The following is a 17,501-nucleotide window of genomic DNA, read 5'->3' on the forward strand; positions in this document are numbered from 1 at the left end:
AAATAAATAAATAAATAAACTTAAAATAAAAGACGAAAGAATTGGTATTGCAAGCCACTAGGACAGACAAGCAGGCAGCTCTGTCTCTAGTCAAGCGTTTAAAGGGAAAGGAGTGGAACGTGCATAGCACCACCTACCCACTTAACAAAGAGGTACTCCTAGGAACTAGAGAATATTCTATGGCTAATAATATGGAAAAGAATCTCCAATCCAAGCTTATTGGTTGGTAGACCTACCTACAAGTGAGCGTATGCATGTGCACAATTACCCAAAGGAGAAGATATTTTTAAATAGTCAAATATAGATATATGTGTAGAAATAAAGTATGTATTCTATGTACTGGTTCTGAAATAACTGTTTGAGTACTTTTCAGGAGAGACATTATAAAAAGGAGTGATGCTGTCAGCCACATCCTGTCTCAATGCACCTTTTGGAAGGGATAGATTTTGGTGATAAAAAAATAAAAATCTTTTTTTCCACCCAATATTGTGCTGTATACCTGACCGGTTGCTATGTTCCATCTCTCCATTTCAGTGGTTATCTAACAATAGTTTGCATTACATTAAGAACAGTCATCAGTTTTGGGATCAAGGGTTTTAAACAAATGCGTAGTAATAATTTCAGTTTTATCAGATTTGAAACACTGATTATCCCATTTCCTCCTACTGTGCATCTGTATGTATGATTTTAAATGAAAGAGTAACAACAGTTTGTCAAAAAATATAGTTAGATATATTTACAAAATATGTTTTAAAATATGGCTTGTTTTGGAATGTATTTTTCTGATTGTAATCCCAAAACAACCTGCTTCATTTTTTCAGAACATTAAATTAAATCTCTGCTCTATTGCCATCTACTGGCTCTCAGGCAACACAAGAAGTCTCTTCTCTGTTTATTTTGGCTGCTGACAGACATTTGGGGAAAAAAGTAAAACAGCGCTTGAGTTTCAGCTCGATGTACCACCATACCAAGTGCAGTGTACGCCCAGAAGAGAAACTGTGTTAGTTTGACCCAGCTAACCAGTGCCTGTATAGATCATGCACTTCAGCAGGGCTTTTTGGCACTTTTATCTAATAGCTGATTGAAAGCGCCAAAAAGCCCCACTGAAGCCTGTGATATATGCAGATACTGAGGAGATGGGTCAAACTGGCACAGTTCCTCTTCTGGTAAAGTGCTATTTTGGGGTTATTTTCCCCACATCTGTCAGTGCCCTTACAGATCAATTTGAGGTGTTCTTTTGAGTTACTCAAAAAACCATCTCATAACTGTTGGGACTAAAATAAGGATTAGTGTGTTGTATATATTGTATTAGTGACCTCCAAATTCATGTAGAAAAAAAGTAACATCAATGTTCTTAGAATTTCAAAGGTATCCCATGGCAACTAGTATGAGATTGACTTCCTACAGCACTCTGTAAATCAGATCAAACTTCTCTCCAAAGCAGCTGTATGTTTTCAGCTCTGAAACAGAGAGTACCTTTGCTTCCAGGTAAGGCATGAAATCTTCGTTACATGCCATATGTGGCATAGCAAATGTCAAACCATGCCAGTTGGCCCAAAGCTAGCATCCATCCAATATTAATTAGTAGACTGGGGGAGAAAGTTGGGACAAGTGAGAGACCAAGAGCACAAAATGGCACATGGAAGGAAGAAAAAAAGTTTGATGGAAAGGTGGTTTCTTTAGTTTCTGTTTAAAAAACAAAGGCCGTATTTATTTTACCTCAGTGAGACTGAATTAAAAAAATTATCTTACTTGGGCTTGAACAAAAAATTAGCACCTGCAGGTAGCACCTTTTGAAGCCTATACTTGTGGACAGGACAACCCATGGTTTATTGCAACTCACTGGTTTCCCACTAAAACTGTCCATTTGTTTCAATGCACAATGTACTCAACTATCCTCTGAAAGTTTTTATGATTCAAACCTACAGCCCACTTAATAGTATCAGGTAATTTCCAACAGGGGGAGAGGAGGTGGAGAGAAAGTCATTTAATACATGTAAATGCTTTTCTATCTTTGAAAGTGCTTCAAAGACTATCATGTTTTCCCCATTTGATATTCTCAGTTTACAGATGAAGTAACTGAGATATTAGTTAAGTGACCTGACCAGGACTACATTACAGTGGCAGTTCCATGATTAGAATTAACAAATTTCTCGGTCCTATTCTTGGGCTATAATCAGTATATACTAATATTTCAAAAGCAAAAAGACTTAAAGACTCCTGAACAACTTACATTGTCACTTTACAGAACTATTTGTAAAACTGAAACACTTAAAAGACAGGAAAACATAAAACTTACCTTGTCCATACATGGAATACAATACACGTATTATGACTAAGTATAAAGAAATGCGTATCTCATTACAAAATAGCCAAAATATATTGTTTGATTTCAGTAGTAGGCTTAGCTTTCATACTTACAAAATCCATGTACTTGAGAAAAGATATAAAGGGTATTACAAAGGCCTACACAGACAATCTAGTAAATACACGCATTTCTTCATCTTCATTAAAAGTCTTAATTCTGATCCCAAATAAATACGATTGTATCTATTTATCTCAATATTAAAAAAACTAAATAATAATCATATTACTACTACTAAATCATTGTTGAATGAGTGAATAATATTTCCCATTTAAAACAAACTAGTCACAGAGGGGTTTCCTCCAGCAAAAGAGCAGAAGCTCAAGTCACTGCAAAATGGGCTCTAGATGCAGTTTAAATTCTCCAACCCACAAAAATTACAAGGACTGGCAACACAGATGTTCCATTAGGGATTTCCTTTAAGTCATGTATATAGATTTTCAGTAAACAAAAAAGTAACATGGCTACACTTTTGCTGTAAGAGTAAAGACAATTTAATCTGTCAGACACTGCACTATGCCAATCTACAGATCTACAACCTAGTTAAAATGGATGTAACTTGCAGTTGTAAACATCTTAATGGAGTCCAAAGCCTTTTGGGGGGGAACGTTGGGGGGAAAGGATTAGCAAAAGAGTAGAAATAGGAACTGATGAGTAAAAACAGTCATGGTAAAGTATATGGATTTAATCTCTGGGCTGAGTTGTTATACAAATCAAAGCCCAGTCTTACCTTGAACAATATTCAAACCAAAAGAATAAAACTGAATATAGAAAAAGAGATGAAATAATGAACAGTTAAAAGTTAGTTGATTATTCCTATTAAAAATAAAATGAAAGATACTAGAAATGTACAAACTTAACCCCACTGCACAAAAGGGCCCTGATTCTTAGACCTACTGTAAAGCAAACTCAGGCTACTTGTGGAACTCAAGGCTACAAATTTAGCAGCTCCTGAGGGGCATAGGATCAGAGAGTACAGATTAATATCTACATCAAAACCAAACCAGATTAATAGCTGCATCAAAAGTAAGAATACCATTCTTTCTTTTTTTTGTGAGCTAGGATTAATTTGTATGAGCTGTCAAGCTTAAGCTGGCACATACGCTTCATGAAAATGTTTTCACTGTAATTATTTTGTTAGAAATAAGATTATCTTTCCTGAAATGAACATTATGCATCTTTGATTTAGTTAGTCTATAAAGTACATCTCTACCCTGCCTTTCCTGAAATGGCTATACTTGTAGAATCCCAATTATACAGTTATTTATACCCATATAGAGAGTATAGGTTCCTGCCCTCCTTGTACCTTCTGGTAAGTACCTTAGGTAAGAAGGACATTTTTAAAGAGATTACTCCCAACCGCATATTGCATTTTCTGGCATCTTTTTCTGGAGCACTTAATGCACGGCATTGTTGAAAATGGCATACCAAATCAGATACTACTTTGCTTTCAGGTTTAATGGAAAAATCTCATGTTGACCTAATAGAGATCATCATAATATTCTACTGATTTTTCCCTCTGAACAGCTGCATTTTTAACCTATGACATATCCTATACTTCCAAAAATATTCTTTGAACCTAATTCTGTATCACCTTCCCATTTAAATATCTTAAATGGATTATGTACTTTGAAAAGTTTATACATTTCCAAATCACTAAGTGTCAGAAGTTGTTCTCATCCTTTTCCCCCAACTCCACATGCCCTTGAGAGAGAGGATTTTATTTTTTCTCTACCAGGCTGCACTGGTAAATGTATATTAAGAGGAAAGGGAAGTGAGGCATTTCATACATTTACTTGGCATTTATTAACCTAATTAATACCACTATCATAGGTTTTTAAAAAAATATATGTATTCAACCAGGCTTCAAGCTCATACCTCCTGAAATGTAAATAAACTGATTGTTTAATATCTAACGAGTATTGGAATATCAAAAAACCCCTAAACTGCTTTTATTTTAGTTTGACTGTATTCTCTCTAGTATCACTCCATTTTTCCTTTCTCCCCCTGCCTCCTCTATAACATTTTTTCTCTTCCTGTGTTGCTTGCTTCTTTCTCTTCTCCAACACTGCCTCTTAAAATTTCTTTCTCCTCTTTTTTAACTCTTCTGCCTCTGTATATCACACTTCTCTTTTCTATCTTGTACATAAAGCCTTCTTTTTGTTCTGTACCCATGCTCTTATATGCACACATAGAGACTGCATTCCCTTGCTTAATCTAATATACAAGCATTGGCATTTTGATAGATTCCTAAGAGCCAGACAACTGAACAAACTAGTCAAAAAAAATCAGATGAGGGAGGGACTCCCACTGTCCAGGGGCTGAAGGAAAGTGGGGAGATACAAGATTAATATATGGATACCATCTCTAGATCTTTTAAAATGAGTCCCTCACCAATATTTGTCTAATAAACTGAAGTATTCCCTCCTCTGCTTCCAAAAAACACTTGCTCTTGGAAATAAAAATAAGCACACTCCTTCCCTCTGTATCCCTCTTGTGTACAAACAGTAAGGGTTCTCTACTTCTCTAGCATTTAGTTCAGTCTCATGGCTGCAATGATTAAAGCATGTCCCCTATTATACTGTTGTTTCAGTCTTTTAAATACCAAAAGGGGAGTATTTACACTCTTACAGCTTTCCTCCAGCCTCCAATTATGAAGTCTTGTCGTCTTAATGCAGAACTCCAATGTGTCTCCTTAGTACTCACTGCTTCCTAACTAGCAACAGAATTAAATGGATCTGATTCTTGCCAGCTTCACTGCTGACCATAAGACTCCCTAGTTTGACTTCTGCAAATTAACAAAAGTCCAAACAGGTGGAAAGGAATGAAGACATCTACTTGCAGTCTCAGCAAAATGTGGTGACAATGCAGTGACTTCTATTCAGTTAACAACTGAACATTATTTTTTTCCACCACAAACATTAGGGACTTATTTCCTATTAAAAGAAAGCTTCAGATCCTTAGATCTATTGTACCCACATACCACTGTACCTCCACAGTTAAAACTGGGTAATACTTTTATCTGGAACAGAACTTAGGTCACTTCATTATCTCTCTTTGAGTAAGTACGCCCATTCAGGCAGAAAATTGTGGGGGGTTGGTTTTTTTAAGTACTGTACCAGTAAATACATTAAACTGTTTGTAAATCAACATTAACAAAGATGTTAATTAACATAGTACCATTCTCTAACAAAAACAAAGAGTTATCTTATACATAAACTACACTGGGCTTATTACATTTAAACAATTCTATATTTGCTACATTTGTAGTATTTGGTTTGGGGATAAAATTTTACTGAGGTGGTCAACCCACAGCACACATGCCAGAAGTGGCATGGGCAGCCTCTGTATATGGCATGAGGCAACAGGGAAGGGAGTGCAGGGAGGGAGCAGAAAGCAGTGAAAGGGGCTAGGAATAGCACCCAGGGAGGGTGCAAGCTTAAGTTACGGAGCTCATGCCAAAAAGATGGACCCTCACTGAATTATACCATACATAAAATGGTTTACTCTCGTTTTGCTGATATAAACTCAAACTAAACTACCATATTTCCTCAAATATAAGATTAGATTAATTAGATTCTATATACAGACAATTTATAATTTGATATAATTTTCCAGGCATAGAATCTAATTATTGGAGGTTTATCCCCCTCCCACTGCTATAGCAAGGAAAATAAATCTGGGGACTTAGATAATTCCCTTTTCCTCTGCCCCCGCAACTTATTCCCCACTTCTTACCGTTACACCCTGCTCTTCCTGAACACATGGAAGTGAGGAGCAAATCTGAAAAAAATTACCTTGAAATAAACACAGCTGTAGCAATTTGCATATAATACCTATAAACTTAGTTCAACCAGAATGGATACATTTTACCTTTTTTAAAAATGCTGCAATTTTTAGCACAGGTACTCCACAAACACACTTTTAAGCAGCACCCTGGCACCTATTTATATACAAGACAAACTATACATATTAGTCCAAAGCCAAAAGGCTCACGATTGACCATATACAGTTTATTGGGCTGGGCCCCAGCAGCCAACAGCATTTCAAACCATGATGCCTCCACAGCTCAGCACTGCTCAATGTGTGTACACTCCAGAAACCCCCCACAAAGGATCCATATGTTAATCAGCCCCCCACCCGTGAACTGGAACCAAGTGTTCTTGGCACGAGTCCTGGGATCCTCCAAAAATTTATACAGATGAGGCGCAAGGCAGGTTGGTTGGCCCACCTCATGGAGGGTGGGGCCACACTAATCATATGGGCGAAGCTGAGACAGGGGGCGACAGAGGGATTCTAGGTTCCCCACACTGCTCAATATGGGCGATGTCTTTTATAGTCATGCTCAGTATTGGCTGCATTTAATCAACTCCCTAGCTGGTCTCCATTATTGAGCACATGCTGCTTTTCTTAGCAGTTCAAAGATACGTAATGTATTTAATGCAGTTTCCTTGTATGCAAATGTAAGATGAGGCGCTTTCTTCCCCATGCTGATTGGGGGAAGGAAGGTATCTTGTTTTGAGTAAATATGGTAATAAATATATTAGTGAAAACTGGCTGAATTTTTAAAACCCATTATCAAGCTGAGAAGGCAAAATAACACCACAGAGAATTTCAAAAACATCTGCTATCTTACCATGAAATCATTTTAGGTATATACTTCAAATGGATTAAAAAATAGTCTGTAAATAATTATAAGGTAAAAATCTGTGCATTGTAAGTGCAATAGGGTGATGTTTTAGAGAGAATTATTTTAATCTAAAGTATTACGGGTAAATTGTTGTGACTTTTTAAGTACCTGACCCAAGCCACAGGAGAATGTCACTGTAAACCTTTTGTTCATAAAATGTTATGAATTTAACAGAACTATACATATTCATGATGGCTGTAAGCAATGTAATTAAAATATCTAAACCTGTTTCTGCAAATCACTGGTCTGTCGGTGGACTGTTGCCTCTGGTGCCTCATTAGCTTCAGGTGGACTTCACACTGACAGGCCATAAACTGAAATGTAATCAAACATTTTGTTGTTTGCTTTTCTTTCTTTCAATTTCAACCCTCTATGTCTTCTGCTTGTGAAAGCTTACGCTACAGATCTTTGATTTAGCTGGTCTATGGCCCCTGAGAGACATTAAGTTAAGTGCATGATGGGATTTAATCCAGGATCCCAAAAGTCATGCTTCCTACCATGCCACCCGATTGTGAGATGGAGCATCAGATCCCACTGTGCCACACTGCCGGTGCAGGGGGAGCCCCATCCTACGCACCCCTCGCACCAGAAAGTAACAAGCTTGGCTTCTTGCGCCACCATGGCTGCAAAGCTAGATCAGCTGATCAGAGCTCCCAGTCTCTGGATCTCACAGAAGTCTTGAAATACTCCAGTGTACTCCAGAGGCTGGCAGCACTGGCCACACATTCAATTAAAGGCGTGACAGGAACCAGCCACAATGTTAGTACCCATATTTTGTGTAGTAATTTGGTAGCTTATCCCTTATTTTACCACACCGTTAATGGAATGAACTTGTGGCCAGATCACTACTTAACCAGTTAATCATGTCTTAAACATAACTTCTGTTAGAGGCATACAAATTGCAAATCTACCTTGCCTTCTGCCAGGCGTTCACAACTATCCAGGCTTCTGTGGAGCTCAGTGGAATGCTGTACAAGCCTGAGTGGTCCCTACAAATGTAACCTTAGATTACAAGACCTAGGCCAAAGTTGTATAGCCATATGTAAAAAATATCAACTCAGTCAAATTTTGGTCTGGAGCCATTTATATTGTAAAAGAAAAACCTGAACAAACTTTCTCCCCTCCCACAACAAAAAGACTTTTACATAAAGTACGAGGACACAAACAGGAGATTTTAAGTGAAGAGAAAGATGACAAAAAACATAAAGACAGAGAATAAAGGAAAAATGAGAAACATACTAGAAACAAAGTCTCACAAAGATGATAAAGAATGGAACGCAAAAATGGAAAGAATGGAAAATGATAGTAAGTAAAACCTATACCAATGCGCTATATTAGGAATTAAGAGAGGACAAAACCAAAAACTAAATAAATTGATGAGAAAATGCAGCAAACTTTTAAAAAACAGCTTAAGTTCTTGTAAAATCTAAAAGCCTCTCTACTGGAAATGAGAGAAAAACTTTATATACCTAGTAGATTTTTGAAAAGTGGAACATGTGAAGCAGAACTTATACAAGAGACAAAAAAAATGTGAATACATAAATGAAACACTAATATTAACCTCTACATGGGCCTGTTACTGTTTATTTGCATGTCTGTGCTGCTGTACAATTTGTTTACAGTATCATGGATTACTCTTGGGGAAGGGCCATCATTTATTATAAGTCCTTACAGCACTTATGAGCTCACCCTGCTGGAGACCTAGAGACATTACTTCTGTAAACATTTAATAATATTCCACAGTCATCCTACTTTTGTAGTATTTAGCTTTCCTCTAGTATTTTCCAACCTCTTTAACAAACTTTCACGCCCAGATTTTGTTTTAATCTGACAGTATTCATAAACAGAAAGAACACAATACAAATGTCACTGCCTTGCTTTCCTGGAAAATAAGACTTAAGGGTATTTGTTGGACATATGAACACACTTTAATATATATTTTGGTATTTTGATCTAAGACTGTTGTTAAAATTTGATAACTGAATTCTGAGGTACATAGCCATTAAGAAAAAAAGATTAATCAATAGGGCAAAGATAATCCCAGATAATATCAAACAGAAGAATAAGGTCCGCCCTTCCCCTCAAAAAGGTGTAACTTGGGTTTATGTTCTAATTTGCGACAAGAATATTCAAGAAAAACTAGGAATACTAAGATTAGATTGTACTAATGATGAGACATTTCCAGAGTACAAACGACTATCAAAAAAAACAAAACAAATTCTTTAATGAACCAAGAAGTGATATTAAGGATTAGCTCTGGAGAAAACTACTTCAGATCTGTCAAGATGGTATAATAGCTGCCTGGACTGGTTTGTAAGAAGGAATTAAAGGCAAATAAGTGGAAAAGGAAGCAGTTATCTATAAAGAAGGGTCTAATTCAGGAAGCACTGAAGGGTAGAAAGACATTATATCTTATGCTTTTATAGAGTGCAAAACAGAGGACCAGCCTGCTACATAAAGCCAAACGTATCAGACGCAAAACTAAAAGCCTGCTATAGTGAATGCCAGCTATAATGGAAACCCTGGAATTCTTTACATATGACTAAGCAGAACGTGTAGTTAATGCATTTTAAAAGAAGTCTTACTTTCTAAAATTCATTTATTTTATAGAATTGACATTCACTGTTCAAGAATTCCAATTTACAAAACAGATAACTTTTCAAACTTGAAACCATGTGAATATGAAAAAATGCAATGCAAAACATCTGACTTGCCTTTGAACTATTGACTTTACAAAAAGTTAGCATAATTTCATCCTTCAACAGCAAAATGGATACGAAGCTCTTAAAAAGGGTGATATCATGGGATACTATTGGAGGACAGACTTTGCTTCTCGAAAATATAAGTTAACCACCAACATTTTTCAAACTATAATAATCAACATTATATATAGGAAGGAAAAACAAAATTTAAACAACAGTATTTTGGTATTGTTCTGTAATGCTTTCTATAAAGAAAGTAGACCCCATATTTTCTTACTATGGTAACTGATAAGGTGCTGCAGAAATAGTCGGCATGTCTACACGTACCACTATGGTGCCATTGTTACTGCCCTGTCATTTAGTACGTCCTTTTGGAAGTATTAAAGATGGTGCAGTAACAGTTAGTACTGCGCTGTGCACAGTTATTTTTAGGCACTACGTTGCTGTGGTGACATGCCATAATGGGGGAGCGTGTCACCACGACAATGTAGCTGCAGCATCATGAGTTTTGTTTGCGGATGCTACAGGATGCCACGCTGCTGCAGCGTGTTGCTACGGCAATGTAGTATCATGTGTAGACGTGCCCAGTACCTGTTAAAGTGGGGGGGACAAAGTTCGGCCCATGGGCCGGATCTGGCCAGCAGTGGACTCCATTTCCCAGCAGCCCCTGCCCCTGTGGCTGGGGCTGATCTCCATGGCAGCTCCAACCACAGGTGCGCTGTGATAGTGCAAGGCTGTGGTTGCCATGGAGACTGGCCACAGCTGCACTAGCAGGGCATGCAGCAGGGAAGGGTAGGGGGCTGTTCCAATTGTCACCACTGCAAGGAGCCGGGGCAGAACCATGATGTGCTGCCTGTACCACTGCCCAGAGCGTGCAGGCTGCAGATTGTGGCTCTGCCCTGGCCCTGGACCAAACTGCCCCTGCTGCAAGATTTCAGTAGCTCTGGAGCAGCCCCCTGCCCTACCGCGCTGTCCTGCCAGCACGGTTGGGGCTGGTCTCAATGGCAACCACAGGGCCTTGTGCTATCACAGCTATCATGTTATCCAGCTGCTGGCTGGATCTCCCATTTTGCCCATCCCTGTGTTAAAGAGTCTGCATCTAGATTGTTACTTCTTATAACCACAAAATATAAGAAGCTTATAAGAATATCTAGTTTCAAATGTTCCTGACCAGCCTCACAAGCAGGTAACCACGTCAACAATTCAAATTCAAAGAGCAACTGCTTATATATAATATTTAGCATTCGTCTGTATTTTCAGTTGCCCTCAAACTACCCTCTGCAGGAACCTACTGTTTGTTTTCATCTGTGCATTCTACCAGGGCTATTCAAGTGATTGTTATTCAGTGTTTAACTTCCAAAGTATAGTTCTTTACTACCAAAATGTGGATTTGGGAAATGCTTATTCTGAAGCAGCAAAAGCCCAAGGATAAATCTGAAAATCTGGTCCATTTTTATCCTTCTACCCCGATAAACCAAAGTTGAGAACCACTGTCCTTGTATTAATATCATTAGAATTAAAATAGAGCTCTGCATTTAACTAAAGAGGAAATCAAATAAAAATGGAAGCGATGAAGCTTTTGTTTATAGTTCAGGTCATATCATTCGTATACTTATTTTCATGGACTATATAATATCCTTCAAAATAAATGTACACACACACACACACACACACACACGGAAAGTGCTGTACCATAATGTCAACAATCACTGTTATACAATGATAATTTGTGCAAACCATAATCTAGTTGGCAGCTTTCTCTAATCAAAACAATTTATTTATATCCAACACTGAAGAGAAATTCATTATAACAAAAATGCAACTCCAATAATCATAATACAGACAAATTTCTGCAGGATTAGAGACAATCAGCTGTGCCTTGTGCCTCATAGTGCCCCAGGGCAGCGATTATCTATGGAAACCACGGCTTCTGTCAAATCTTATTGCAAGCAATAACTATGTTTATCTTCACTTAATATTTGGCATTTCGGTTCTCAGAGAGAAATTTAGACATCCAACTAAATAGTGAGAACATACACAAAAGTCTAAGTAAATTTAACAAAAAATTCTCAAATTAGTTGTGGTATAAAACTGTGGTCTATCATTCTTGGACTAATTCTCTCCATTCAACTTCTATTTCATAAAAATAAGTGACTTTCCTTTACAAGGAGTGTTGTCACATATATTTGTGGCTTGACTATTCTGAGAACAGAATACAGATGACCACACCAAAGAAAATCTTTACATTGTTGCACTGAATTTAGCACCAAGCCTAAAGGTAATTAGCATGAGAATGATATAGCTAAATCCCCTCTACAATAATTGGGAAATGGATGCTGCAGCAACTAGTAGAGCAGTATAATAAGATCATAATTTAATAAAACTGTAGGCACTGCATCTACTAGATAAGCTGGATAAATAAATGTGCCAATTCCAATTGAACATAATCCTTTAATTTAGTCTCTGCTAGTTCTCTAGAGAAAAAAAAAGTAAGTTTCAAAAACAATTTCTTGCTAGAAAACTCACCCTGTTAGACTGTATAAACCATACCACACTGGATATTAATAGACTAAAGTTTTAAATATTTTGCCGGGGAAAGACAGAGGGAACAAGGACTGAAGAGTGAAGTATTTCTGAAAGTTATTAAGAAAAGGAACGATTAAATAATCTAAATACTTAATTGTGATATAACTCTAAAATATATAGATTTTTAACTGTATTTTTTTGGTAAGAAACAAGAGCAGAATTCATGGTTACCATAGTTACACATACTCTTTGTTGTGTTTCAATGCCACATGATCTGATTCAAAGTAATACACGTCAGGCTCTTCCTCATCATCTTCTGCAGTGTGCAGGTTGGCACTCTCTTTGGCAGATGATATATATCCAGGAACGAGCCTAACTTCAGAAGGTGGCTTACTTAGTCCTTCACTCCCAAAACCTCCAGAGTCACCACCTCTGTCTTTTTCATTCTGTTTAATTTCATCAGAGTTTGTGGGAGATCCATTGATATTATTAATACTTGCAGGTACATTCTTTTCTGTGGGACTAAAATTATTTTCCTCCACCTGCCCATTTTCTCTACAAGGAGAGTTATTTTTAGTGGGGCTACTACGGGGAGCAGCCCTTCGTGGTGAAGTTCTCAATGTGTATCTGTGTTCTTGAAGTTCTGACACTGATGTCATTTGAGCTGAAACACAGTCCAGCATTGAAGATGGTGGTTCAGGTTCACCTGAGATTGATGTACTATCATGTTCAGCATTCAGGCTGCTACTGGTGTTTTCAGCACATTGTTCCTTTGAGGCACTGCTATCTCCCACCACATCTACTTCCTCCTCAGAATCCCTTAATAAAGATGACTGGATTTCAGAAAAGGACCCTGTAACTGGTTCATCTGCCTGATTTGCATGTTCCTCAGGCAAGCAGTCATTTATTATTTTATGGTCCTCTAACTTTACCTGTTCTTGAGAATTTGTGCAAGGCACATAATGGTCTACAACACTGTCCTCCTTGCTGCTATTAAGCAACAATGAACAATGGGCAAATGAGTTCCCATTTTCTGCTACTGTTTTTTCCTTGGATGTACAGGAACTAGCATTGTTCTGTTTAGTGCTCCCATCAGACTGACAGTCATCACAGTTTAGAGTACCTGAGTCTCTCTCATCAACTCCATTAACAGCCTGATAGCCCACAATCTCTTCAACTATTGCAGAATTATTAAACCCTTCTGTACAGACATTCACCTTTTTAACTTCCCTTTTGTCACAATCATCCAATAGAAGACATCGACAAGCTCGTTTACTCCCTTGAGAGACTGCATCATTGTCCGATACGGAGCTCTTACGCTCCAATGATTCCTTATCTGTTTTAGTAGACAAGTCTTCTTCTGAACTGTTTGGTGCCTCTGAACGTAAGCAACGTTTTATTTTTTTTAAAACTGGTGATACAGGTTCTGTCTGCCTTTTCTCGCAATTTTCCACAGTTTGTTTTTCAACATTATCCTTCTCTGAAGTAGACAGTCCTCTCTTCCTAGGACTCACCCACAATTCCCGAGCACTCGGCTGTTTCAAGTCAGTAGTTCTTCCACCATTATTTCCCTTCTGAGTTTGCACAGGATCTGGTCTCTTCTTTGGTGATCTTGATCGTACTTGAGGATGGGGAGAAACTTCCTCTGGATGAGCAATACTACGGTTTCTTAAGGTGCGACCACAAAAGTTTTCATCCAAACCATTTAAACCCACTGTTGATCTTGTAACACGAGTAGATCGAGAAGCAGCCATACTATGGCAAGTCCCTAAAGTATGTTCATCATGATCCACATTGGGAAACCTTCAAAAAAATGTAAACAAAACAATGAGAAAAAAGTAACATTCAAAAACATTTGCACGCAAATAATTATGCTATCATTTTGGAGGATATATCATATACTATAACTAATGTATACGTATTTAAGAACTACATGAACGTTTCTTCCCTCTGTATCAACAAATAAGTAGGAAAAATGTATATCTATACCACAAAAGGATAGGTTACTTACTATTTCTGTTTATTCTGCCTTTAGTGCAGGTATCTGAGCATCACTGAAACTTGAATATCATAACCTAAACACTCCAGTTCTAAAATGCACTATTTTTGCCATGGTACACACAACATGTAAAATCATGATTATTGAACCTTTATTAACTGAAAAATATCAAATCTTAACTTTGAGGTTCCACAGTCTCCTTTAACAACATAAAAGATTGCATGTTAAGATGAAAAAAATATTAAAACAGCATCTTATTGAACCTGTAGTTTGAATGCATCAAAACAAGTCCCTGAAGAATAATATTTTTCATCTGTATTTCTAATTTAAGATATTACACTTGTCAAATAATAACTACTATTAATGGTACAAATAGGCCTCAGTTAAAATCTTAGATTCACATTTTATTTTAACCTATTTCTATCATGATGGACTGTATCATTTCCTACCACAAATTTAAAAAAAATTAAAACTTAGATGTAGAGTTCAAACCCCTATCGTTTGTTTCTCCAGTTTTCACGCATCTCAAACACTGGTTTTGCTGACTCAATAATATTTTATTCTGTGGAAACTGGATCCCAGAATTATTCTTCTTGTATTCTTCATTCTTTAAAAATCAAGCATGCAACACTGTGCATCATCATTGGGCTCTCTCCAAAATATTGAGGATGATAATTAAAAAATAATTTTTAAACTTCATATTTTTTCTATTCTACTTGTAAGAATTCTTGCACATTGCTTTAAGAGGCTTTGTTTGTTTGGTTTTAAAAAGTAGTAACAGCAGCAGCAGCAGTCATCAGACTACAGTATTATTAATAAGTCAGGAATTAAAAAATGGAAGGGAAATTATTTCAGCAATTTCTTCATCATCAGGGAAAAATTATAGCGTCACTCCTCAGAAAGTTAATATTTATGCATAAAGTAGGTCAAGTTCCTTATCAGGAAACACTGGAGCGCTCACATTCAGAACAAGCCAAGCAAGACCAATATTCTTCTGGAGGAATATAATGCTGCCTGACACTTAATGAGAACTTACCATATACTGCCTGCTTAAATGTGCTTAAGCCTAAAAACTGCTAGTTATGTTAAGTGCAAGATTACACACCAGGAACGCACTGTTTGAAGGCAATATTTTAGATTTTTAAAAAAAATTATAAAAAATAAACATCAAACAAATGAAAAACACATTGTTACTTAGTAGGGTCAGTAAAAAGCAAGGGAAGAGTCTGAAAGGCACTATTTGCAAGCATGAGACCCAGGCTAGCAGATTCTGAATGTTCATCTATAACTGGAAAGTGATTACTGACCTTCTTAATGGTTGTAAATCAAGTAGTCTTAACTGCTGAGCAATATTAGGTTAACACTGCTAGACATCTGAGCAATTTTTAGGAATTTTACAGAATATAAAACACCTGGCAATCTAATTTCTCTAAACAGATACATGTACCAATAGCTACTTGGCCATAAGCCAAGGCCTCCTGCACATGCATCCTAAACTATGTGGTGTGATTTTTTTAAGTTATGATCCATTGCAACAAGCAACTATTAAGAAATGTTAATGGATTATAAAGATATCTGCGCAAGTTCACAACCCTTGGTTTGGGACAGAGGATGATAGGCAGTGGCAACAGGGTCTTGTAAGGGGCAGGACAGGCTTGCAGGGGATAGCAAGTTTCCATAGTGTTAAACCAGTGATTCTCAACCCAAGTGCCACAACATACCGCTCAATACCACAGCTATTAAATGTACAAACACATACGTGACTCATAAAATAAACCCAGAAATTTCACATAAGTATCTACAGTTTCTGAACATGCTGCTATGGTCTTTCTGAGTTCTTTACACAGAAGAATTGCTCTATTATTGTTCCATAGCTAAGAGCTATCACTTCCAAGGGGTGCCTCAAGTCAGAGGAGGTTGCAAAACGTGGTTCTCAATGCTCCCTCAAAGATTACACCTTTTCCACCTCTGAACCTCATGTTTCTGTGCTCCCCAAATCTTCAGCTGGCTACACAATTTATTTGGAACTCCTAAAGGCAAACAATCAAAATGAAAAGATGGAAATTTCAGAGCAAAAAAATAGTTTGTCATAATCTATACAATAAATAAATAGGTTTAAGTAACAGCTTAGCAAAAAGCTAAAGTCTGTGGCACACAGAAGGGTACTTAATTACGTCTGATATAGTGCCCTGGCTGTAGCAAAAGAAATCCAAACTTAAACACATATAAGCAGTAGTTTAGTACCAAATCAATAACACAATGCAAGTCAAAAGTGGAAGCCTCTCATTTCTTCTCTCAACTTTATTGTCTTTTTTTTCCTGACAAAGTCTTATATGTAAGCTTGAAAATACCGTTTCCAACTGTAGGGATCCTAAATGCAACAGAAAAGATGTGATCCAGTTGAACACATAAAAGAAAAAAGGTTTATGACTCCTAAAAATATTAATGTAGTGGGAGTCACTGAAAGTGAAGAGTTGATTTCTAATTCTTCAAGAGTTTTGTTTCTTCTGCAAATATTAAAGAACCATAGCTACCACAATTTTGATTTGGCTAAAACTGAATAGAACTTCCTAATGCAAGTATTAGCAATATATACCGTATTTCACAGTGTATAAGTCGAGTTTTGAAGCCCAATTTTTAACTCTTAAAAATGTTAAAGTTCTTTTAACAGTGCTTTTTCAGAAACTTCTTTGAGTCTTCCTGTCCCCTAGCAACAGCACCGGGCTCGGTGCTTGGCTGACACACCCCCATCCCCTATGAGCAGTGCTGCCTGGGCCATTCCAGCCCAGCACTGCTAGCAGCAGACAGGGTGCTCAGGCTTGGTGCTCAGCTGGCACGGCCCAGGAAGCACCGCTTGCAGGGGATGGGGCTACGCCAGCTGAGCCTGTCTCCTGTGAGTGGCGCTGCAGCATGTGTCCACCCCCCAGGTGCCTGGTCCGCAGTGAGGTTGCACAGAGGCTGGTATAAATTGACCCCATATCTCTGATCGAAAAAGTTAGGTAGACTTATACACTGGATCTACTAAATTCCTGACTTTTTGGATCAGAAAAATGGGGTCAACTTGTACACCATGTCAACCTATACACCATGAAATGTGGTACTACAGCAACACTGCTGAACTTAGTAAACATCAGCTTGCCCATTAACACATAACAAGTTCATTGCTTTACACCCTTCCTCATCTCTCTCTCAAGTACAAGACCCCCCCCCCCCCCCCCC

At 37.6% G+C, this 17,501-nt stretch overlaps 1 protein-coding gene across 3 annotated transcripts in view; it reads right to left on the reverse strand.

The window, feature by feature from the left end:
• ZZZ3 (zinc finger ZZ-type containing 3) overlaps positions 1-17,501 on the reverse strand; it is a 123,906-nt gene that overhangs the window by 40,324 nt on the left and 66,081 nt on the right. For all 3 annotated transcript variants that reach the window (XM_019501472.1, XM_019501471.1, XM_019501470.1), the window contains exon 3: positions 12,530-14,086. In XM_019501472.1, the coding sequence (XP_019357017.1) occupies positions 12,530-14,037 (1,508 nt within the window). In that variant the 5' untranslated portion in view covers positions 14,038-14,086. The remainder of the gene's footprint in view (positions 1-12,529; positions 14,087-17,501) is intronic.

This window comes from Gavialis gangeticus, unplaced genomic scaffold, assembly GCF_001723915.1.
Source record: "Gavialis gangeticus isolate Ggan-Ray unplaced genomic scaffold, GavGan_comp1, whole genome shotgun sequence".
In the NCBI taxonomy this organism is placed as follows: domain Eukaryota; kingdom Metazoa; phylum Chordata; order Crocodylia; family Gavialidae; genus Gavialis; species Gavialis gangeticus.